We start from the raw sequence: 24235 nt of genomic DNA on the forward strand, positions 1-24235 counted from the left end.
TTGTAGTTTTGTCTTGGAGCAATAATTTAGTGACCTGCACTCTTTGAGTCCCCATCTGAGAATCTTGATTTTTATCCTCATCTTTTGTGAAGATATCTCAGCTGCTGAGGTATGATCTCTACCGACTGTATTCATTTACTAGAATATAGATTTTAAATAAATAAATATATATAAATATATATATATATATATTTGTAGGTGTGTTCAGGCTGTAGGTCTGAACCTACACCTGTACCTTTTGCCAGTAGGTGCATGGAAATCAGCTGCACATGTGAGTCCTAGGCTTAAGGATTCTGGGTTCATTTTGAAGTACAAGGCTTATAACAGTATTGGTAATTTCTGTAAGGGATTAATAAGGGAGAGCATGGAATCTTTCTAGGCATGTGTCCTTGCAAAAGAAAAGAAGGAATTTCAATAATTCTCTGAAGAGTAATACAAAGAATATGACATGTTTTGTCACACTGCTGTTTCAGTCAATTTTGCAATGAAGTTGGTGCAAGTTTTGCCTGAATAGCTTATCTGCATCTCTAAATCTCTGAACTGACTGTTTGATGGTGAGAATAGCTCCTTGTATCATATTTACTTCTAAATTAGTGCCTCTAAGTGGGCACAAAGCATGACAACCTTTCTGAAATCATGTGCTACAAAACAATTTTCAAGTACAGATGCGTCCCACATGAAGGATTTCAGGACTGTGATCCAGGAGAGGCTCAATAAGCCTTGCAGAACTAAGTTCAGATAAGGACTAATAACTGATTTTTTTTGGTTAAATTATTTTTAAAGTATCTGCCATGTATATACAATTTTTCCTCTGTTATTTGTATATACCTCAACTCTCACTTTTATAATTCCCTGGGAAGGGAGGGAGTTGTACATATTTAGCCTGAAGTGTTTTATGTTAGACTTTAATAAACTTGTTTTATAATTTTCCCTCACCTTGTGTCTCCTGTTTATAACTACAAGGGGTAGCAACAAAAGCAGGAGGGAACCAGTCAGACACAGCTCCTGTCACCACCCTGGCACGAGGACGATGGGGGCCCCTGGAGCACACAGGAGGATTTGTGGGACCTCTGCTGCACCCCTCCCCTTCCCCTCAAAAACTGGGGGTAAAATGCTGCCTTTCAGCAAGGTACAGTGAGGTCTAAATGCTGAAAAAATGGTTTTCAGAGCTGGATTATGTTTGCTTTAGCTTCTGAATAACTCAGAAAAACATGGCAAAAAGAATCTAGCCTATGCAAATTCTCTCACTCCAAAAAACACAAGATACATCTTCTAAGAATTTCAAGGTCAGAGGAAGTAAGAAATAAAAGTCTCTGGCATGGTCTTCTTTAAGCAATACAAGGTTTTGCACAAATGATTGTTTTAGTTTGCAGGAAGCTGTTTATACAAACTTTGGTAGGAATTACTCTGCAGCCCTTTCTTACAAAGGAATATCAAAGAAAACTGTAACACATGAGCTGTTTTTATGGATAGTGTCAGTAATGAAGAGGGTTTTATGGGCTGAACAAGCTGCTGTTAAACAAGAGTTCAGATAGAGTGCAAATACTTCAAACACATACACCAGCACTTTTAGATGCCATTTTACCTGATATGTTTTGATTGTGATATTGTTGCCATCTTATCACATCACTAAAACCAAAATACTGCTGTTGGTAGAGTTGGGTACCTGTTACCACCTCAGATTAATAAATGTCATTCATACAAGTAAATTAAAATTTAATTTGAGCAGTGAAATTAGACTTAACTTGATATACCTGACAAGGGAAAGAGATACATGTTAAAAAATACCTGTGTGAGTCTTGTAGTGGTATTCATGGCAAGAAATTCTGTCACCACTGTGACAGTACTGACACTATCAGAGTGTCACCTGCAATGGTCCAGAGCAGCAGCACTCAGAAGAGTACCAACACAGGCTTATCAAATGATTTCAAAATTTAGGAATGCTCATAGCAGATTCTTCTCAAGCTGCCATGTTTGGTGTACCCCCAACTTTTCCTTCTCTTTGCTGCATCTGTCCTGCTGAACAAGAGTTAAAATACAAGCTCCTCTCTAGGGCTGGTTGTTCACAGGGTGATGTATGGACTTTGTGCGCAACACAGTGACTGCAGGCTGGGAGGGCCCTGTGCAGGTGTGCAGAACAAACATTCCTGCTCTGGGCTTATCCCTGAGGATAAGCCTGAGTAATTTGTGTTTGGGGGTGGGGGCAATGAAAAAAATAAAACAACAAACCAACCAAACAACAACAAACCTCCACCTACACCAGCTCTCACAACTGCCCTGGTCATTTCAGCTGGGGAAGAGGTGTCCAAATGTCTTCCTGTTCCTACACTACCACAGTGATAATACAGACTCAGAACAGCAGCAGCTACACTGCTGCTTCCCAGCTATTTTTACTTTCTTACATTCTTCCCCTCATGCTTTTGCTCTTGTACATACAGTCACAGATCATTCTGGTACTTGATGCTAATATTTAACAGGGGGCTAACATTTAGAGGGGCAGAGGATTGCATTAATGAAAGGCTTGGAGCAAACCCCTGCTGTCCTGTTTGTTGACTATTCCTGTTCAGGAACATAAATTAAGTCACTTCTGCAGGAATGAGAAGAGTGAATGGAAGAAGGAAACCAGCAGAGTGATTCCCAAACTTACACAAACCATTAAACCATGTTTACCATTACATGCATATGTTGTCTTACTCATGTGTAGGAATTGCCACAGGGCTGCAATGATACAAATGTTTTTAGGCAGTTTTCATGAGATGAGAAGAAATGATAGCATCAGATTTAGTGGTGGTTTCTATTTGTAGTATAAGAAACAAGTACATGCTACAATTTAATCAAAATTCCATGTATATCCCAGCAAACTGGGTTCACCAGCTTTAAATTCTAGCATGGCTGTGGCTTAATGCTTAAGTTCACTTACCTTGATTTTAAAAAAGTCACTACCGGAAGAAGATCAAAAGGATGCAATTGCTAAGGAAAAGGAAAGAGTTCATGGAGAACAGTGCTAACAAATGGACTTACCCAAAGCTCTCAGCATCAGCAGGAATCTGACTGCAGAATGCCTGATCTGCTGCCCAGCAGCAGTCCTGGGTGTTGCTTTTGTCACTGTGCTCTGCCTGGCTACAAACCTTTCCATAGTCACAGACTTTTAATAGATGGAGCATGATTTAGCAACAAATTTTCAGGTCATTTGTTTGGTATTTTCTCTCTGTTGCCATTTCAAGCAGGTGTAGATTCCTCCTAGACTCAAACCCCAAAGAAACACCATGCAGCAAGTGTGATACTGATAGAACCTATTTTACTAGAAGCCAGGTAGGGAAAGCTCGGGCTCTGGGAGTGCCCACAAATGGGCCTTGCTCACAAATACTCCGAGACAGGGACGATCTCCAGGCCAGCGTTGGCGGCGCCGGGGGCCACGGCGGCGCGGCGCGGGGTCCAGTAGCGGTGCTTGGCCAGCCCGTGGGACTGCTCTGCCAGGAGAACCTCCCCATCCACCTTGTAGGGAACCACGTCTGTGCAGCCCGGCTCCAGGCGGCCCACCGCCATCAGCTCCGAGAACGCCTGGAATGAAGGAAACCGGGGATTTAACACGTGGCACTTCCTCTGCACTGCGGTGAAGGCTCTTACACATGGCACTTGGTCCCTTCCGTGTGCTGATCTCCAGGGAGTGTCATCCCAGCACCAGCATTTTATAACCACATTAAAAAGCCCAAATAAATCAGGTGTCTTGTTCACTAATTGCTGTAGTCTTCCCAACAACAGAAAGACAAATTAGAACACGCAAACCCCAGCCTTCTCAGATGAGTGCAGAACCAACACTTACCACACAGGTGCTTCTATCAATTTTGTTCCCCCAGATGTAAATATGGGAAAGTGTCATGTTGGAATGCATTGCCTGTGCAAGAGCTACAAGTCCTTTGCCAGTGATATTGTTGTTTACTATGGACAACCTAGAAAACAGAGAAAATGTGTGCCAAACCATAGAATTCCCATCTCTTAGTTAAAACTAATAATTTAACTATGACTTAGTCTTATTGTTGTATTTCATACATATATAGACCTTTTTTATTTGTAATATAATAATTTATTTGTATCAAAGCCAGTCCTACTCTAATATCTTTTTCAGGTTGCCAAAGGCAGTTGGCCTCTGGACTCATTCCATTTCTCAAAGCACTTTCCTGACTCTTGCAGCCAGGTTGCTCACTACTGCGTTCTCCAGTGTCAGTGACTTTGCTGCATGGTGGCCAGGTCTCATCTCTAGTCTGCTTTGAAGCCCAAGTCTTGGCATTTATCCAGGCTAAGCTTTGATCTTTGTGAAGTGGCAGTTATTTTTATATTAGTGAACCTGCAAGGCTTTCAGAGGCACCTCGCAGCCGCCACCTCCTCAGTCTGCTACTTAAAACTAATGGCTTCAGGTAAGACCTTTGATCAGCTTTTATGTCCTGCCGGTGGGGGCTTAACGCGGCTGCAAAAGACACCCTGATGGAGAGATTACAGCTCTTCTGGGTTCACCCGGAAGCGAACTTAAACAGAGGATTTTCTTAAGTGTTGAAGATCAGAACCAACAAATATAGTGCCTTATCCCAGCGTGGAATCTGATTATCTCAAAATTCTGGAGGCCTACAGCTCTTGTGTCTACAGCACCACGGGACCTGCGCTTCAAAGGCGCAGAAAGAGCCAAGACATCAATGGCCTCACCCCGCACCCTCTCAGAGGGACTGAAGCTGTGAGAGCTCTGAGCAGACCTGGGGCTCACCTCCAGCACCCCAGGGTGTCTCACAGGTCTTGGAGCAGCTCACACGGCAGCAGACACCGATGCTTACTAAAGAAATCCCACCCGATCTCTCACAGGTTTTTTTTTCCCCCCAAGAAGAAAAAATTGCCTAAAACATTTGGAACTTCCTGACTTTCCTGTGTTGATCAACACGAAGACGCGGAGCTGAGATGCCATTTCAGCCGCTGCAAAGTGCAGGTTTCTCACCTGCAGTCTCTGGGGAAGCTGTGCAAATACTTACGCCTGCAGAGTCCTGTTCCGCGTTGCCAAGGCCTCGCTCAGGTAAACGGCTCCAACGTCTTCGATTCGGTTTGCACCAAGATCCAGGATCTCCAGGGTTTGGTTCCTTTTTAGTAGCTCTCCCAAAAACTCCACACCATCACAGATTATGTTATTACTGAAAGAGAGATGCACATTTTTAATTTTTTTTTGTTTGTTTTTTTGAGTTGCTAAGAAAACTGATTTCTAATGTGCTACATTTAATCACTCTCACCAGCTAAGGTCAAGGTATCTCAGGCTGGAGTTTTCATAGAGGGCCTCACACAGTCGCTCTACACCAAAGTTTTTCATTTCATGCTTGCCCAAATGTAGTTCCACAAGAGAAGAATTACTCCTCAACATCCGAGCTATATGAACTGTGGTCTCCTCCTAGAAACATACACTCAATTTTATTAAGCTGGACTTTAGGATAAGATACAGCTGTGCCTCCGTAAAAGAGAGTTATGCAACTAACTGCAAGATCTATTCATCAGTGGAGTTCTATTTTGTATATTGTATGAAATAACCACAAAACCACATTTTATGATAAAGTTAAAAATGAAGAAAAAAAAAAAAGAGAAGAAAAATACTATAGAGATATTTGCAGTTTTACAATACTGTCTACATCCCTGCAAATATCAGTGAAGTATCAACATTTAATTATGTCTAATCAGTTTCCCTCCCTGATATTGCTCTTAAAAACTGAATGTTTGAGTAAGTCTTTGCTAACATTTGAAAGTATTTTGTAATGATGCTAATTATGTCATACAAGAATGAATTGGTCCAAGTTTTTACTTAATCTTGGAGATCTTTTCCAACCTTAAAGGTTCTGTTAATTGTATGCAAAAGAAACAGGACTTCTATGGGAAAAAATGTGTCCTGCCACTCTAAGGCAAAGAAGTTTGTTCAAAGTTGTCCTGTTTAGTTAAGAAATTAACTGAGTGAATACTGTGAGTCAAAAACAAAGGGAAAACCCAGAAGCCTCAGAAAATGATAGAGCTGAAGGTAGAAACAATGACAAATAGAGTCTCTGACAGGTCCAGACCAGGTCCTTACTGTTAGCAATAGCAGTAGCTTAAACCGACTTCCAGAGCTGGGATTAGGCAGATCAAGCCCAGCCTTAGAAAAGAAACAAAATCTGTTCAAACTGTTAAATTTACCTTTGGGAACTGAGGAGGGTCTGGCTTTCATGACAGTTTAATTTTGTTATCCTGCCATCAGGAGAACACTGATCCTGTCTCAGACAGGTGCCAGACAGGTGACTCCACCTCTAGCCAGCTCTGCAGCAGCACCAGCCACGCACAGAGTGAGACAGCAAAAGCACTCAGCCCAGAGAATGTGGGAATTGCTGCAGTGTCTTTCTTCCTTAGGCTCAGGTAAACAGCATCCTTTGTGCTCCCCCTTGTTTCCTGCTACACAGCGTGGCTCCCTCGCTCTGTGGGCCAGTGCAGGAAACTCCACGTTCTGACAGCAGAAGGAATACTTGCTTCTCCAACACCAGCCCCTCTCCATTAGCCCATTTTTTAATAAATGTACCAACAAAGCAATTAAAAAAAAATTAACCTTCTAGTTAAACAGGTGCAGTCAGTGACTGCACAAAACTCGTTACAGAAAAATAATATTCCTGCAATTTTGTGCAGTTTGTAAGGAATTCCAGAGAGCTGTGTAGTTCAGATGTCAATAAATACATCAGTACTGACTTGACATATGCCCCTCTCTCTGAGCTGACTCCACAGTCACTCACACACCTGTTGGCTGGGTAGCAAAGGACGATTTAGGTTTATGGCTTTGAGTGATTTGTTCTGTGTCAGGGCTATGGCTGTTGCTATCAGACACTGCAGGCCCTGGAAATGAAAATAAACTCTTTAGAGAAACCTGTTCAGTGTATAGATCAAGATACCAAATTGCCATTACTATTATTTCTGCTTCATCTACTCTGGAGGTAGAGAGATGGGACTACAGCAGGCAACTGCTTACAGTCACATAACAGATTTTCTGATAATACCAATGCCAACTGCCTATGGAATAGCAGAGTGAAATTAGACTAAGTAGTACAAATGACTTGGCAACTCAGAAAATAAAAAGCAAGAATAATGGATCTGAAAAATACTTGTCCATTCAATTGATCCTATATTTTGATTTCCCTGATTTATGAGGCAAAATCAGCTTATGTGTGTTCCCCTAATATTTATCCACCAGGTGAATTCATATTTAGTATGAATCAAGCAAATTTTGATTTTTTAAAAAAATATCCTTCTAATTTGCCCTCTGTTTTATATTTATGCTACTTTTCAAGTAGGCTGCTCTGTACCAAAGCCATCTCATTTTAAACCAACTCTAGCAACTCCCTACCAAGCACACACATACCAAGCTTTTGAATAAATCCCACACTGCCTACTCTTCCCTTGTTCATGTATTCATAACACCTTCACACTTTCTAAGGGGTATTTCTCCTTCTGGTTCAGAAGCAAATTCTGAATTTCCAGAAGACAAATGTAGGCTTTTAAAAGCAATCCACAACCTCCTGAGTCTCCCTGTGCAATGTGTAGGACGTCTCAGTGCCCAGCTCTAGGAGGAACCACATTGTCCAAGAGTAAATTTGGTGCTTTTCTACTCAATTCAGCACTGCTGTCCTTATGTCCTTTATGGCTCAAGCTCTGAGAGGAGCAGCAGAGCTATGGGATGAGTGACTTTCAGGGGTGGCAGCACTGCTAACTTTAGAAGGAAAAGATTCTCCAGGGAATGAGAAGTCCATTCTTCAAAATGAATTATACAGAACTCAGCTCAACAGAAAGGAACAGCAGAAAAAACCCTCAGAAAATGTGCAAGCCAAGCACCTGAATTCCTAGGGAGACACGATGGTCTAAAATATCCCCAGTTCTGTCTTCACAGGTGCTTTATGCAATGTGCCTTTCCAAGCACACATTGCAATATTATATATTCTGTTACCTCTGGCTGTCACAAAATCAATGACAACAGATGGCATTTCCCCTTAATTAAGCACTGCAGGACCCTTGTAATACCCTTGAAAGACTTATGTCTTATTGCTGATAATTTTACTGGGTTACTCACCACATCACAGTCTCCAAGATCCAACTTCTCTAAGGCCGAGTTCATTTTTAGCATTGAAGCAAAGAACATCCCACCTTGGTTTCCTATTTTGTTTCCAGTCATTTTCAGGTGCACAAGACTTTGATTGCTCTAGACAAAATTTTAAAACATATATATTCCGCTAAGATGGCCTGGAAAACAACGCTCTCCTTTTTTTTTATGTGAATTCTGCTGGTTATCACACAGAGACAAAACAACCTTCCAGAAGAATTGTGTCTAAGTGATAACACTGGCTCAGCTCTTGGCTCAGGCTCCCCTCAGTGGCACCAAATATGAGTCTCCTCATAGCATTTGCTCCTCAAGCAAAACTCCTCTATTTGAAAACTTTTCTTTCTCCCAAGTTCATGAATTTCATCACACTCATGAAAATAATCCAGGCAAATATTTCTGCCTAAATTGGCATCTGAGATACAAATTGCCTTAATACTGATTTAAATCTGGTAAGCCTTGTATGAGCCCAGCATTGTACATCTACTGCACAGCCTTAGTGTTTTGGAAGCCTGTCAAATTTAGTTGAAATCAGTTCAGGGTTCAAAGACTATAAAGGAGGAAGAAAGAGCTCATGTGAGTCTCCTTTCACAAACAACAAATCTTACACACAAGCCTCATTTCCTTGGGAAACCACATTAAAAATAACAAACTTGGGTTTGTGGTGCTGCTGTAAGGCAAAGTTTTGAAAACACGTCTCAGACATCTTGAATCAATACAAATATTGATGTCAAAGTACAGGCAAATTTAATTTAATTTTATGGGGCAAAAAAAAAGGAAAAAATGATGGCATTATCTATCCTGTAGCATAGCATTTTTCACACAGAAAAACCCAGGTGCAATAGTTGTGCTTTTTATCGACAATTACGTATTTTTATAGATAATGAAGTGTTAATGGCAGCACAGTGCAACTTCCTCTTGTGTGAAATCTGATTTCTGAAGTGTGCCTTGGGAAACCAGGCAATCCCTGTGACACAGCAACCTGCTGAATGGAGCAAAGACAGAGGCTCCTTTCAGCCAGCTCTGATGTTGGCAGCACAGCCAGTGCTGGTCATCAAAAGCAAAAAGATCAAAGGAGATGCCATTGCCTCAGTCTCCCAGGCAAATACTCACATGGAGTGCTCCTGCTATCAGCTCTGCCCCACTTGTGCCAATGTCATTGAACATCAGGTTCAGATAGTGCAGAGTGGAGTTCTCCTTGGGAGCAAACAAAGCGGGAAGCAATGAGAGGGTTTTTTGTTTTTTACAAAACACAGCTGTATTTTTCAAAAAGGAGGTACACATACAAAACTCTGCCCTTCGCAGCGTTTCAGGCAGTTCATGAGCTGGAGAAGTAGTTAAAGAATGCCAGATTATGTCAGGAGATGAGGGCAAGGCATAAAACCTGTCAAGGAGAGGGCCCTCACAGGGCCTGAGGAACCACCCAGGAGCCCTGTGCATGAGGCAGGTGGTCAAGTTCAGACGCATAAATTCAGGCATTCTGTGAACCTAACAGTGCCCCTCAAATTCTAGGAACACAGGCACAGGGTGACAACCCACTATTTTCCAGCTGTATCCCAGTGCTTTCACTGACAAAAAGGCTGCATTAAAATTCCCTATGTTTAAGCCTATAAAAAGGTGAACAGAGATCATAAAATAGCTGAAACAAACAAAGGCCCTGGCACACTTGGCACAACCATTACCCCCTTTGTTGAATTGAACTGTGAGCCTAAAAGCCCCATAGTTTATTCCATCATTCTTTTCTCAGGACACTGCAGCCAAATATCCAAAGGCCTTCTACCAGAAATTAAAAATCTCCACAGAGAATACAATCTGAGGCTGTAGTAGGATGGATTGGGATGTGATAGTCCAAGTTATTGGAATTTTGCCACACCAGCTCATTCTTGTCCCCAGTACAAATATTACTATAGACAAATAAATTACATGTTGCTGAAAGATAAACATCTCTTGGCACCTGGAGGAACATTGCCATGGTCTTTGCTCCAGCATCAGTCAATAAATTATAGGCAAGATCCAAACCTGAAAAAGATGAAGAATAAGGAACTTGACAAATGCATATCTGCATTGAACTGATCTCTGAACAAAAAGAAACAAAGATGAACTAAGGCTGAAATCAAGACTGATCACGTTTCCTTGTATTAGCACAGCAATGTCAAACACACAGGGAAAAATCTTACCTGTGACAAAGGCAGCTTGGCCCAAGACAGAGACAAGAACGCCAAGATCATCATCTGTAACTCTCGGCACAGGCACCAGGTGATTATTTCCAGCTAATTTTAATGTGATTCCTTTTGTACTTCTGCAGTAACATAAAAATGTAAGCACATGGGGAGAAGTGAAATGACAGAGAGAAATGAATTCTCTCTCCAGATCAGAGGTGTGGCCGTGCCTGCCCTCACTGGAGCTCTTGCACAGGGGATGATCCAGGCAGTACCTCAGCACTGCCCTTTCTGAAGGCACTGCTCATGCTTGTACTGAAAGCAGGAATAGCCAAGATGAAGGGAAGGCAGATGGAAGTAAAGATTATCTCAGAGGTTACCTCATCATCTTCTTTTTCCTTGCTCTTTCCTTTATTTACTTTATCCTGCCCTCAGGATCAAAACCTAACACAAACCATTTCATTTTCTCAGCTTTTTCCCCGCAAAGGACAATTAACTTTGATCCCAGCACTGTCCATGAGAAGAAGCAGTACCCAGACCCTTAATGAGAGAGAATTTGGGTGGTTAATAACTTGGCAGGATTCAGAGACAACTCAGGGAAGCATGAGCAGCTGGAAGGTAACTGGAGGCAGCTGAGGCTTTTTAAACAGGAGTGAGACACAAATAAGGGAGTCAGGATGACTAAACACTGGGCTTGGCTTCTTTAGGGGACAGAAAGGCACCGTCCTGTACATTTATCACTTTTTTTTTTTTTAATTTCATTGCTTGTAAAGCTGCCCAGAAAGGATATATAGCTACAAACTTCTGCCAAGATGATGTCAAGATGAGTCAAACCAGAACTTCAGCAGAAAATGTTAAATTTGATTTGTGTTTAAGCCTGAAACTGCATGAACTTTCTCATTTTTCAATTCCTCATCCTGCTACCCCGTTTAAGGCTTTCAGAAGCATCTGAAACACCCTGTTTGTTATTTTCTTACATTTCATCATTTCTATCAGCTTCTTGAAGCACACGAGCAATGAAGGGGTTTTCAGGCTGGCTCAAATTTTGACAGGCCTGCACATAATGCAGGTGAAGATCTGGAAGAACCGACATGACGTGCTGGAAAACAAAACCAAGTGTTATTGTATCATTTTGGCAGCCTAGCAACCAGGAGGGATCTGCACGGCGATACCAAAGGGCTCGGTCTGGAAAGGGTTAGAGCTCGTGGTGTGCGGTAACAGCTCCAGGAAAAGCATGAGGAAAACGGTGGGTGTGTTTTTGATGTGCTGCACTTGGTTAGAGCGCCGTGCTAATTATACCAAGGTGGGCCATTCACATCACAGTTGAACTTGATTATTCTTCTTCCAGCTCAGCATATTCTCTAATAAACTCAGAGATAAAAGTCTCTGAGCTAACAGAAAAGTGATCCCTTGTGGCAGCTGAGCCCCACAGGCCTTACCTGAGCGATGCCCACCTCTCCCCTGTCCCCGGCCCGCGGTGAGTTCGGTAACGGAGCCCGCTCCCGGTGAGGGTGGCCCGAGCCCGTTCCCAGGAGAATGGCCCCGAGCCCGTTCCCAGGAGAATGGCCCCGAGCCCGTTCCCGAGGAGAATGGCCCGAGCCCGTTCCCAGGAGAATGGCCCCGAGCCCGTTCCCGAGGAGAATGGCCCCGAGCCCGTTCCCAGGAGAATGGCCCCGAGCCCGTTCCCAGGAGAATGGCCCGAGCCCGTTCCCGGTGAGGGTGGCCCGAGCCCGTTCCCAGGAGAATGGCCCGAGCCCGTCCCCAGGAGAATGGCCCCGAGCCCGTTCCCAGGAGAATGGCCCGAGCCCGTCCCCAGGAGAATGGCCCGAGCCCGCTCCCGGTGAGGGTGGCCCGAGCCCGCTCCCGGTGAGGGTGGCCCCGAGCCCGCTCCCGGTGAGGGTGGCCCCGAGCCCGCTCCCGGTGAGGGTGGCCCCGAGCCCGCTCCCGAGGAGAATGGCCCGAGCCCGTTCCCAGGAGAATGTCCCCGAGCCCGTTCCCGAGGAGAACGTCCCCGAGCCCGGGCAGGGGTTGCCAGGAGCCCCCCGGGCTCCCTCCCCTGTGCGGGGCTGAGCCCCCGGCGCCGCCCAGACCCTGCGGGCGGGGCAGGGCAGGTTCCTCGCCCCACCCCAGAGCGTGCAGTTGCTCTGCGAGGAGCCTTTGCAAAGCTGTCCGTGGTTACACGGACCAGCTGCTCCTGCAGATTCCTGTGCTGGCCCTTTCCAGCAAATAAATCCCTCTGGTGATTTCACCGCTGCCCTCCTGGGCAGGAGGGGGTGGGCTCCATTTTCCTGCACTGCAGCACTGCCAGGAGCTGTCTGTGCTGGGTCTGTCTCGTGATCTCCTGCACAAACTTCCCCAGGTTTGAAGAATCTCCCTGACAGAGAGGGCTCAGACTGCCTGGAGGAGATCCCACACCAGCTCTGCTGCTGGCCCTCCCTGTCCCGTGTTTATGCGAGGAACACCACCTTACACACTGCGCCTGCATCCTCCACCAGTTAATCAGCGCCAGGACACTAGATCTGAGTGAAAAACGCTTTGATGCTATTCCTAAAGGAATGTGCACTCTGAAAAATGTATTTGTTCCTTTGTTTTACTTTTTATTTTATTGATACCTCCCTTTTGCACAATCCAAGTTCTCCGTTACAACCAAGTGTCACTTTTCCCTACCACAGTGAGAAGGGACATTGCACTGGTGCACACCTGAGCCTGGGTTCCTCATTATTGCTGGCATCTCAGTATTCAGGGAGGAAAAAGCAAGAACTGGAAACACTGACCTTTGTGTTGAATCATAAAGATGGAATCCTGACTGGAGGGATTGCTGCATTTTTTCGCATCTTTTTTTTCCTGTGTATGCTGGAAAATAAGAGCTGCATTTGCACAGAATCAATATGTCACAGAGTGAGCAAAGGGCAATTTAAAAATGGATATGATATTGTTAATGTCTTTAAATCTGTGAACATTTGCTGTTCATCAGATAATGAACAATTATTCACCCTTGGACTATGGTAAGAGTATTCATAGACATCCTTATTTTGGGCCTTAGAATACACTTTCCTTTTTTCTTAATGCAATGCTTTTTTTCCAAGGATTTTTTTTCACTGCAGTTTTCTTCTTGAAGATTACATTTACAGAAGTAGTAATTTATGCAAAAGACTCACTTTCAGATTTCATTAATTTAAATTGCTCTCAGCTGCACTATGCATACAAAGGAAATGAAGAAGCAGACTAATGTTTCTGCTGAGAAATAAAATTAAACCCATAAGAAATCTTTCCAGCACAGGAAATAACATAGAAGTCTTTGCCAAAATTTCCACCATACTGTGAGGTATAATGTGACATTAATGAGCAGAATTTTCTGTGTTCATCTATCAATAGTAATGCAGCTCCACAGATTTTTTTAGGAGATTTTTCCCTAAAAACAAAATTCCAAAGATTACTATTTAATTGACATAATATATCTTTTTAATGACTGTGTCTAGATACCTGTGGAGGTGAAGGAATTGCAAATTTTAAATGCCTTAGCCTTTCTGAAAATAAATGTAGTATCTTTCCAAAGGAGATCTTTCTTCTGGAGTCATTAGAAAGATTATAGCTGGGAGAAGATAAAGGAATTAAATGTCTGCCAGAAGACATAAGCAAATTGCAGGCAGGAACAATAGGAGGGGCAAGACCTTGTTCTGCTGCTAAAGTGAAATTCCATGGACTTCATCTGCTCCCAAATGCAGAATTGTAGGGACTCTTAATCTCTTTAGGTACATGGTGCAGCATCAGGCCAGAAATGTCAGAACAGGAATAATATCAAAGCTCAGCATTTAAAACTCATGTTGTCTCTCTGTGTTTAGTGATGATCCCAACACCATCACAGTTTATAAACCTTACTTATGCACTTTACCTCCAGAAATGATCAGTACCTTGTTTGGAAATGTGGACAGGCCACACACTTCTACCAGGACCTGCATTACCATCCTGTCTTACAGAGGTGTAAAAAGCTGTTTGAAAGAATCTCCACACTTTTGCAAAACTGTTCACTGATGTTTTGACAATCTGCAGTTACAGCACTTTGAATGACTGCAAGGTGTCAACTTCCTTAGTTGTACTGCTCGTCTCTGACACGGCTTGGGGACAGTTTGGGATGTGTCTGTGTATGGCAGGCTTATTTGAAAGCAGTGGGTCTGCAGGATGCAATTTCTGCCATGATTCTGGTTCTGACACAACATAACACCTTTGTTATTAAAAAGAACCATGACAAACATAATATTGCTATAATTCTTGCATGTCAAATTTATGTGCAACTATGTCTTTTCACAGCATTTGACAGGCAGACAGCTGTTTGTCCTAGACACAATGTCCTTGTCTAGTTTTTATTCTGTATTTCTCAGCTACTGTTTAAGCCCCTGAGTTTCATTTGCAGTGTACACAGAGCACCAAGCTGGACTGAGGCCAGCCACCGTGCAGGTTCAAAATGCAGAGTGGGTGGGAGCAGAACCCTTTGTTTAGGTCATCTGGCTGGTCAGAACCGCAGTGCTGCTCTCCCTTCCCTGGCCTCAGGGAAGGTGGTGCATCCTGAGGGAGTTGATGAGGAACCAGAGTTCCATCTCCAGGTAGTGCTCTCTGAATCTGCATCCAGGACATGGAACTCATTTCTGTTTAGCTCTTGATTGATACTGAAATCTCATTAACATGCTCACTGGCAGGAGAGAGCTGGGACTGCAGCAAAGTGGGATGGCTCTGTTCAGATTTTCCATTTCGCTGGGTAACTGAGGCTGTTTTGATTGTTTGGAAATGTCTAATGAAATTTTTTCACCCTAAGTGAAAGCAAAGAGGAACAGAGAGAAGGATGAATCAGAAACTGCTAAGGAGGAAATCATTGGAAGAGAGATTTCTGGGCAGACTGGCAGATTGACAAGATATTTAGTAGAGGTGATAAAAGGAACAAAAGCTTTTTAGTGGCAAAATTGGCATGACAGAATAATAAGAAAGCAAAGGATTGAGCAAGGCAAAGTTTCCCAGCAGTGGGTCTATCCTGGGCTCTGGAGCTGAGAATGAGGAATCCAGCTATGAAAGAACAAGAAACCCCAACACTGAATTTGAGTTCAGTTAAGAAGATGTCAGCAGAAAGTGGATAATAAAGGTAAACTGGAGAGAGAGGTTCAAGTGGGAAAGGATTAATTCAGAGAAATTCTCACAGAACAGAGAAAATATCAATTTCCCAGTTGGATCAAAGGTGAATTTAAGGAGGAAAGTCATGTGAAGACAAGTGATAAAGAGAACAGGTTGGTGTGATGCTGTTAAACAGACATGATGGTTTTTCCTCTTTAGAACAACTGTCCTGGCTTAAGTCGCTGCTTGAATATCTCTCTTGTTAGCCCTAAATGAAGCAGGGGCTCTTTGCTTTATTTCAGAGGTTTAGGATCCCACACAGCAATTCCCTGTTGCCCCTGACTGAGAAATGTGAGTTCAACTCACATTTCTCAAATCTGGGGGAGCCAAGTGCACTTTTCAAGTGGAACTGAAAGTGGAACCAGGAAGTCCAGGGTGACTCTTACATGAAATCATGGATTAAATGATCAATAGGTATCAGCACAGTCAGCTTCTGGTTATAGCCCTGAACAGGAAAAAGCTGATGTTGGACTGAAAGCTGAATATTGATCAGCATCTGCCAGGGAGAACTTGCTGAGGGGGGGCTTAGCAAGTTAGAAAGGTGCCACTGAGTGATCCTGTTGTGCCACTCCTCCAGGAGACTGCTGCAGCATGTAGAGTTGCTCAGAGCTAATTGAGCAGTACTTTATCCCTCAAGCTGCCTCAGGATTTCTCTAAGACTCCTCACTCAGTGGGCAGATCTAGTGTCTTTACTTCCTAAAATACCTTACCAATGAATAATCCCACCGCAGTCCTGGAGCTCACGTGTGGGTTTACATGCTCCATGACACATACTGTGCCAGAATTTGGCACTTATTGATTGCTCTGTAACCAAAATTCTTGTTGAAGTAGCAGGACATATTTCTGATTTAATGTACCATAGCTTTTTTCTTGCCCCGAGACTTGCAAAGACACCAATTAAGTGTTTCTTACCTTTATTTTATGCTGATTCTCTACACAGGACTCATCTACACTATGAGATAGCATCAAGGGCCAGAGCAGAGGCAGACCAGCTCCTTCTGTATTCTCCTTCCTGCACTAATCTATAATGTTGAGTTGTTGGAATGGATGCCAAATCTCCCACTTATGATTTAATTAATTCATAAAGAGGCAAAAGTTTGAGGGGAGAAGAAACTAAAATCTAAAACATGGAGGTTTCAAGTATTTTCACATTAGAGGTATTTTCTGAGGCCACATTCACACTGCCCACCCACCTGCATCAACACAAACCCCAGCCCCTCCCTCTGACCCCAGCACTGCTCTGTGGGCAGTGGCCTTGCCAATATTCACAGCGTGAAGATTGCGTAGTGTAAGCGTGGCCCAGAGATCTGAAAGGACAGTATGAAATGGAATGATCGATGTTGCAGAAGGTCAAAAACCAGTTTTCAATAACTGTGAAACTATTCCAAGGGATTATTAAAAACTGCAGTCTTCTAAGTCAGACACATGTAATGCTTGCTTCGTGTGCTGCTCCCAAAAGGCCTTTCAGACACCTCCAACCTTCATCAACAGTCAAAACGAATGTTTCTTTTGTTGGCTTGATTAAAGCCTTCCATTTTCTTCCTCTGGCACTCTGAAAGGGCCCATCTTTGCATGGCCAGCTCTGCCAAGGCTGGCAGCTGTGTCAGTGCTGCCAGCAACCCCCCGAACCATGGCCCGCAGTCCCGGCAGGACGACGGCCGGAGGCTCACATCCAGCTCTGAGAGTTCCTTGAATGCTCCTAAACCTTGGCAGAAAACAGCCCAGCCTTCATCAGAGATGTTGTTGTTATAACTCAAATCCAGCTTCTGCAATCTGGCTAAATGGCCATCTTGCCTCAGGGATGCTGCAAGAGATGACAGACACAAACACAATTAATAAATCCTGGTAACTGCTTTAAAAGCTTCTCAGAAAAGAGAATGCTATTTTAATACCTCGTTTCAGCAGTCAAACAGCAAGACTTAATTCCTCAGCAGCATAAAACCACTCGCTGCTGATCTCAGAAAGACAGTTTTATAACAGCTGAAGGAGTTTACAACACTTAAAGCACAGGCAGTTCAAAAGGAACAAAGTATTGAGTTAAAAGTGTGTGGTCACCTGAAAACCTTGGAGTCAGTTGGAAGGTGTTTACACCGAGTGCCAGTTGTAAGAGGCAGACAGACTTTACAAGGAGATTTAGAAAGAGGAAAGCAAAACTAGGTGAGGCTGCATGACTGACTACAACAGCCACCTCTCACTGTGGGAGGGCCAAATATATCCTAAAGGGGTCCTAAATATATGCTTGGCAAAGGAGACACCCATCGGGGGTGATGGTTTTTAAAGTCAAAAGTATTTGGGCTTCACCTCACCAGATTTCACATTCCAGGGCCTTACAGTTGTCACACAGCTATTGCCAATGTCAAACACTCAAACCCCTGGGTCAGGCCCACAGACTCAGAAGGATGAATATAAAATTAGCAAGTTTTTAAAAGGATCCTAGAATTTATTTCTTTAGCAGGTTCACATTTTCCAGTATTTCTTAGCAGCTGCTAAGAGGTGGGTGAAAACATTTCTGGTTTAATTGTCCCCCAGTAGTCCGACTCCAGAAACCCACCTAATGGTTGGGAGCTGGTAGCACTCCTGGCTGTCAGCACAGACATTTTCTCTAAAGTACTGAGCTGTAAAACAGCATCCAAGCAAAATAAAACTCCTCAGATGCAGCTTTAAATATTTGATATAAAAAACATTTTCTAAATTATGTATGCTTTCTTCAGGTTTTTGGGGTTTGTTTTTTTTCTTTTTTTTTGTTTTTTTGTATTAATAGATAAAAGTGCTTAAAGATTCTTTGCATTTTAGCCTTTTCAGCTTTTCCACTGGGCATGTCCAGGACACACAGAAAAATGAAAGCCCTTTGTGGGAAAAATACTCCCATATTCTCCATGTTTTCATTTGATTTATGCAAAACCCCACTGATTTATGCTCAGCCCATGGAACAAGCCCCTTCTGAGTTGTGGTCTAAATGCCCTAGTTCCTTTAGTGCTAGTAAATACCATGTTATACTTACTTAGAAGTGCCAAATCGTCAGCCACCAGGTTACAGCTGCTCAGTCTTAACACTTGAATCTCCGTTGCAAGCTTTAGTGCTCCCAAAAGCAGCTTTAGGTTCCCACCAACGCACTTATTCCAAGAAAGGTCTAATATCTCCAGTTCAGGAAGGTGAAGGGCAGCCTCAGCTGAAAAGATTAAGACCAACAACTTCTGCTTACTAAGAGAAAACAACATGGCCTCAACAGACACCTCACCTGCAATTCACCCATAAGTAAGATCCTAAGAGCCTGGTTGCTTGTGCTTGGAATAAATTATTTTATCCCAATGAAAGTCAGACAAAAAAAAAAAAAAAAAAAAAAAAAAAGGCTCTGGCTATAGAATCTACCAGGACTCTATGGAGAGGAGTTTTTATCTTTCTATTCACATTATTGCCTTGGCCTTGTTGCACTGAATTAATTTAATTTAACAGCTTGCTTTTAAACCATTTTATATCAATTTAAAGGCAGTGATTTTTTTTTTTTTTTTTGCTGTGAATTCACTATTTAAGGTGAGATGCTCTGTATCTTTTGACAGCTCTGATTTCCACAGTGTCACTCTTACATAACTGTAGTGGTATAAACATAATACTCTTTCTGCAAGGACCTCTGACCAGCTTAGCTTGCTACTGCTTCTGCTGGAGGCAGTCAAGTCTTACTCCAGGTTTAATGTCACGAGTAACAGTACGAAATACAAGTGCACAAGACACAGTAACTGAGAGATCCTGCTGTACTGAGATTTCATGTGCCATATGGAACACCTATCAAAGGCCACTAATCCACAGAGAGTTGCAATAAGTAGGCAAAAGAGGCTGAATTTACATATCCTGTGTTAGACTGGAGTTTTCTTCATGGCTGTGCATTATCTTTTCCACCACTGCAGTAATTTCTCCACTGCCCCATGCTGAACTCTACCCCAGAAATTTTCTACTGAAATTTTCACCTGCAGTGAGGTAAAATATCCTCAGTCAAAATTTTACCTCACTGAGTGAAGTGTTACATCCAGACTATGATTACAGCATAATACAAAATCATGTTTTTATTTTTTCCCCAAAATAAAGGAGTATATAAAAGCTCACTATCAGACAAAGGACTAAGAGAACTTCAACCCCTCAGGTGTACTAGAGGAAGGCATACAATTCTCTTCCCTTGCAACCTGGTCCCACAAAGCACTGGTTTCATCACAGGCTTTTTCACTCAGGACCTGAGGTATAATGTAACCATGATCCTTGGAGTTCAGCCAAAGGAGAAGGGAATGCTTTGTCCTACAGGGATTCACAGAGAATGGGCACACTTTAAAGAAACATTCCTACCTAGTGATGAAAGGGACTCTTCACCTAAGCCACAATTGCTGATGGTCACAGATCTCAGCTTTGGTAAAAACCTGAGCCTGCCCAGAAGAGGATCTGATGAGAGTCCTACATTTTTATTCGAGGATAAATTCAGCTCTTGAAGATTGGAGAGTAAAGGTATCACCTGGGCTGCAAAAACATGAAATATTTATTAGACAGTCACTGATCCATAACAAATGTGTAGTTATATATTTGCCTGACATAATTTCTTTTCTTTATAAATCAATCCAAAAGTCAAGGCCAGCCAAGTTTTTACACTCAAGTTCATGGTGAGTAATATTTTAGACCATAAATAGCCCTGTCATTTTCAGTAAAGCTGTTTCAGAAGTTAAGTATTCCATACTGTTTGGAAGGTTGTCACAACATGGCTTCCTGGAAATGTTCTGGGTGAAGTAGGGAATTTCCAAATGTCTTCATTGCTAACTGAAACTTCTTTGTCTTAATGTTATTATTCTCTTTTATAAAATAAATTAAAAATAAATCATGATTGTTATTACTAATACTGAATATTTCCTAAAGCTTCATCATCGTATCTTCAAGTTATCTTCTTTGTCATGGAAAATAGGACGTGGGCAATATAGGCTTTGAGTCATGGGATTTGTTGTTGTTAAAAGTAAAAACGAAGTTATGATAACAGGGAGAGAAAAATAAACTGTCTCACAAATGGATTGGGGAATGCCTTTTTCTTCACAGTAGTGTTTATAGTTGCATCAATTCAACCTGGAGAAAGCACACAGCAGCAGCAGTGCAAGATCTCCTAAAATCACCCTCTTCTCGGTGTGCTGCTCACCAAGGGAGTTTTAGGCAGTTATATTTCCATGCACATACCTACCATGGATCCATCCAACTTATACCACTGCGGGAGCTGTCCCTGGATATTTGCTAAATTATTGATTATCAAAAAAAAGCAGTGTTTGGTGGCAGTTCCCACATTCCCATTGTGGGTCTGAATCACGGCAGATTCAGGTCCGTAGTTCCACATGGGATGAGACACTCTGAGATTTCCTTTTGTTCAGCAAAAAAAAACATTCCATATTGATCAAGAAAGCTCTCCCCCATACTGCCTTTTCAGAGCTGCCTAATGAAAAAAGTACTGAGCTCAGCTCTTCTGCCAGGCAGAATCTTTTATGTCTTTGAGATATTTTCAGAAGACAAAACCAAGATCCATAATGAATTTCCTCAACATGTCCTTACACAAAACAGTCATGTCCTCTTCTGTGACACAGCACTGGTGAAGATCAAGGACTTCCAGATTTTTCAAGCTGGCCAAATGAGCTGTTGATGCTTTAAAGCCGCCACCAATCTCTCTGTTACATGAGATGTCTAATTTCCTTAGCTCTGTGAGGTGCTGTAAAGCAGTGTCTGAAATGCAAAAGGGAACAAACACTCTGGTCACTGGCTGCCACAACAGCCCAGGTCAGGGCTTTGGCATCTATTTTGTTCAACGTCAAAGTTTGCACAAGGTATTGCAGGCAAAGCTCCTGGGCTAAGCTTCAGGGTATAATCACAGCAGCCATTCAGTAATGCAGCAAAGCCTCCCTGTCCATGCAGCTCCATTCTTCTCTGGGAGAGCAGGTGAAGGTGAGGCCAGCTCATCCCCCACATCCAGTCAATCCTCAGCCTTTTGCAGAAATTACTGCTGCATGTGTTCATTAATGCCAGTTGTTTTGCCACATCCACTAGGGACAGACACAGGTAACAAGACCATTTCATGTGGCTTCACTGGACACTTTAAGTGGTAATGGTGAATTTGGATTTCCTTTGGAAAGCAGGATTAGCTTGTTAAAGGTTGGCTGGCCTGTCTGTGTCCTTGTCTATGTTCTGTCTGGGGAAAGAGGAAGCACATCCAGGGAGCCACAGCCCTGAGCTGGGTCTCAGATAAATGGTGTGGAGGGCGACTCTCCCCACTGACTTTCACAAGCTTGAGCTCAGGGGAGATAAATTCAGCTCCTGCTGAAAGGCCCTGTAGTCTTTTACCAATCCTCAAACAGCAAATCGTGATTGCCCATTAGTACTGCCAAACCATCAGCAAAATCCCACCTCATTGCCTTTCTTAAATGGTTTTCAGATGTACAGTTTATTCAGAATGAAAGTTTTCTGAACATAAAGTCTAACCTAAGCCCTGGAGGCTGTCTTGCTTTAATCCACACATGTGCAAGTTTAACTCTTTCAAGCCTGGCACATTTTTCAGATCCTGAGCAATAACCTTCATGCTGCAGCCAATGTTTTTGTTGATAGAGATATCTAATACTTCGAGGTTTGGGATCACATTTAGAAGTTCAGCTGTAGAAAAAAAAAAAAAGAAGAAAAGAAAAGCAGAATTGGTAATTGTCTAGAATACATGCAGATGAACCCTAAAAAAATACAGCACTATGATAAACAGGAAGACGTGGCCAGGGTTTGCCTGTATGTGTGGTTTGGACTTGCTAAGTTCCTGTTCTACCTAAACAACCCAGTAAAATAAAGACTGCATAGGAATAATGAAAATCTGTGAAAAACACTCATAAAAATAAAAGTGAAAAAATACAGGGACTGTTAGTAAAATGCAGAGGAATAAAAAGCAGAAATACAAACAGAAATAATTTTTTCTAATGAAAACATATAGGAATGTCTGTTACATATGGGGCTCCTCCTGCAGTGGAGATGAGAGCCATGGGGCTTCTCTTTACTGAGCAGACACCTTGTAAAACACACAATGAGATAAAAAGTCCACACAGGATTAAGCTGCTATGGTGAGAGGACAGAAGGGAAGGGTGGTCACTCCTTGCCAACTCTGCCTAAATTCCCAGTCCCCAGAGCTTCTTTCCAGTCCCATGGCTAATTACATATTCAGCTGCTTAATTTTAAGTAATTAGTGTTGGAAATTCTGGCACACATTTTTTGCTGAAGGTCTCAAAGGATCCAGAAACCCTGGACCACTGAGGCAGCCAGACTGTGGTTTAGGTCTTCTCAGCCCTCCCTCCTGTGATTAGAGAGAACAACTTTCTTCTTTGGAAGGAAGTGCATTAAATCCCCACATCATAAATACTGTTATAATGCAGAACTTGAAATAAATTAACTTTTCACTGATACTGAGCTCAATACAGCCATTATCTAAGTCAAATAAGTTCCATTTTTGTGAAGCCAGCCTCAGTCCAGCTCCACGGACACACATACCAAGGGATTCTCCATCCTTTGCCGTCAGGTTACAGTCCGTAATTTTCAGACATTTTAATTTGCATCCTTCCTGAAGTTTTTTTGTCAGCAGTGATAGTTTTCCACCTATGTTACTGTTCCATGATAAATCCAGTTCTTCAAGCTGAGAAACAATTTCAAATGCCTCTCCTGCAACAGAAGTCTAGAGTGATTCATTCTATGTATCAATTTCATTGCAAACAAAAATGCAGGTTTGGAATATATTAAAGAGGAAGGTTAGCTCCTTAATACTCAAATTACTTTATGATTAATGTCTTGCCAGGAAAATTGTTAAATAAATGAATTATTGCTTCTGCAGCAATGTGGTATAAAATCTCACATTGTCTAAGGAGCAACATAGATCACAAGTCATTGTCACAGTGCACACAAACCTGAAATTTATTCAGGTTCCCAAACCCTCATCAGGCTGTTTGGCCTGTGCTGGGACCAGAAAGTCCAGTCTACAGGGAAATCAATACAAGTGACAAGTCTGAATTTACTGTCCTGGAGAGTTCTGCTCTGCTTTATTTGGCAAATTTCCAAGATCCTCTGTACTGTGTACAAAGGTCATTTTGGAGGCAATGAAAGAATTCCTCTCACAACTATTTCTGAAACATGAAATTTTCATTTCTGACAGGAATTTCTAACCTGCTTCATAGGAAACCAAGATGAGCATTGTTTTGACTTAAACTAACTTTCCCATGATTTCAAGGCAGACAGAACTGACTTTTACTACATTCAGAAAAATCAGCCTTTTCAAGGCTTCACACACCTGTCAATGTGAACTGTGTTAGTTCTTATTTGAAATACTAACATCCCACTGTAAAATCCAGCTTCCTAACTTCCTTTCGTAGAGGAGGGAGGCAGAGCATATTTGCATAAGCTCCTTCCCAAAAATATCAAATAATCAGACCATATGCAAATGCAATTTCAAAGTGTCATACACAGTTTTTTGATCTAAAGTCTAACAATTGAGAATTGTATTTTAACAGTAATTTCCTTTCATGTCTATGTGGTTTTCATAATTAATTTTTCACAAAAGATTTATAATAGAGAAATAATTACTTCTGTAAGTGAATATCTGGGTTGGAGAAGAAAGGTCACGTCTCAGTTTTTATTTTTGCACTTATTTTAAATGATTGCCTCAGTGTTGAATACTGAGCAATGCTCTACAGTTGAGAAGTGCAGCATAGCCTGTTTCTGTTTGACAGGAGTACTATAGATTTCCAGACATATTTTC

The 24235-nt window shown here is 42.4% G+C and overlaps 2 protein-coding genes across 10 annotated transcripts in view; both read right to left on the reverse strand.

Annotated features, from left to right (window-relative positions):
• Positions 1-460: 460 nt before the first annotated feature.
• LRRC34 (leucine rich repeat containing 34) lies at positions 461-24157 on the reverse strand. 2 transcript variants are annotated; one of them, XM_068200256.1, is made up of 11 exons: positions 24153-24157; positions 11268-11386; positions 10309-10430; positions 10086-10150; positions 9245-9328; positions 8105-8233; positions 6781-6876; positions 5268-5422; positions 5016-5171; positions 3824-3950; positions 461-3561 (listed from the first exon to the last, which is right to left on the reverse strand). In XM_068200256.1, the coding sequence occupies exons 2-11, from the start codon at positions 11381-11383 to the stop codon at positions 3358-3360; spliced, it is 1254 nt and encodes a 417-aa protein (XP_068056357.1). In that variant the 5' UTR covers positions 11384-11386; positions 24153-24157; the 3' UTR covers positions 461-3357. The 2 variants fall into 2 exon arrangements, with proteins under 2 accessions (XP_068056357.1, XP_068056358.1); XM_068200257.1 differs by lacking the exon at positions 24153-24157.
• Positions 16686-24235, reverse strand: part of LRRC31 (leucine rich repeat containing 31) — a 41833-nt gene continuing 34283 nt past the window's right edge. For 6 of the 8 annotated variants that reach the window (XM_068200250.1, XM_068200248.1, XM_068200247.1 and 3 more), the window contains 6 exons: positions 22978-23145; positions 21937-22104; positions 21016-21183; positions 19783-19950; positions 18452-18619; positions 16686-17254 (listed from right to left, as the gene is read on the reverse strand). In XM_068200250.1, the coding sequence (XP_068056351.1) occupies positions 16935-17254; positions 18452-18619; positions 19783-19950; positions 21016-21183; positions 21937-22104; positions 22978-23145 (1160 nt within the window). In that variant the 3' untranslated portion in view covers positions 16686-16934. The remainder of the gene's footprint in view (positions 17255-18451; positions 18620-19782; positions 19951-21015; positions 21184-21936; positions 22105-22977; positions 23146-24235) is intronic. The other 2 variants (XM_068200253.1, XM_068200254.1) reach the window with 2 other exon arrangements.

Source organism: Anomalospiza imberbis, chromosome 10 (genome assembly GCF_031753505.1).
Source record: "Anomalospiza imberbis isolate Cuckoo-Finch-1a 21T00152 chromosome 10, ASM3175350v1, whole genome shotgun sequence".
NCBI classification, from domain to species: Eukaryota; Metazoa; Chordata; class Aves; order Passeriformes; family Viduidae; genus Anomalospiza; species Anomalospiza imberbis.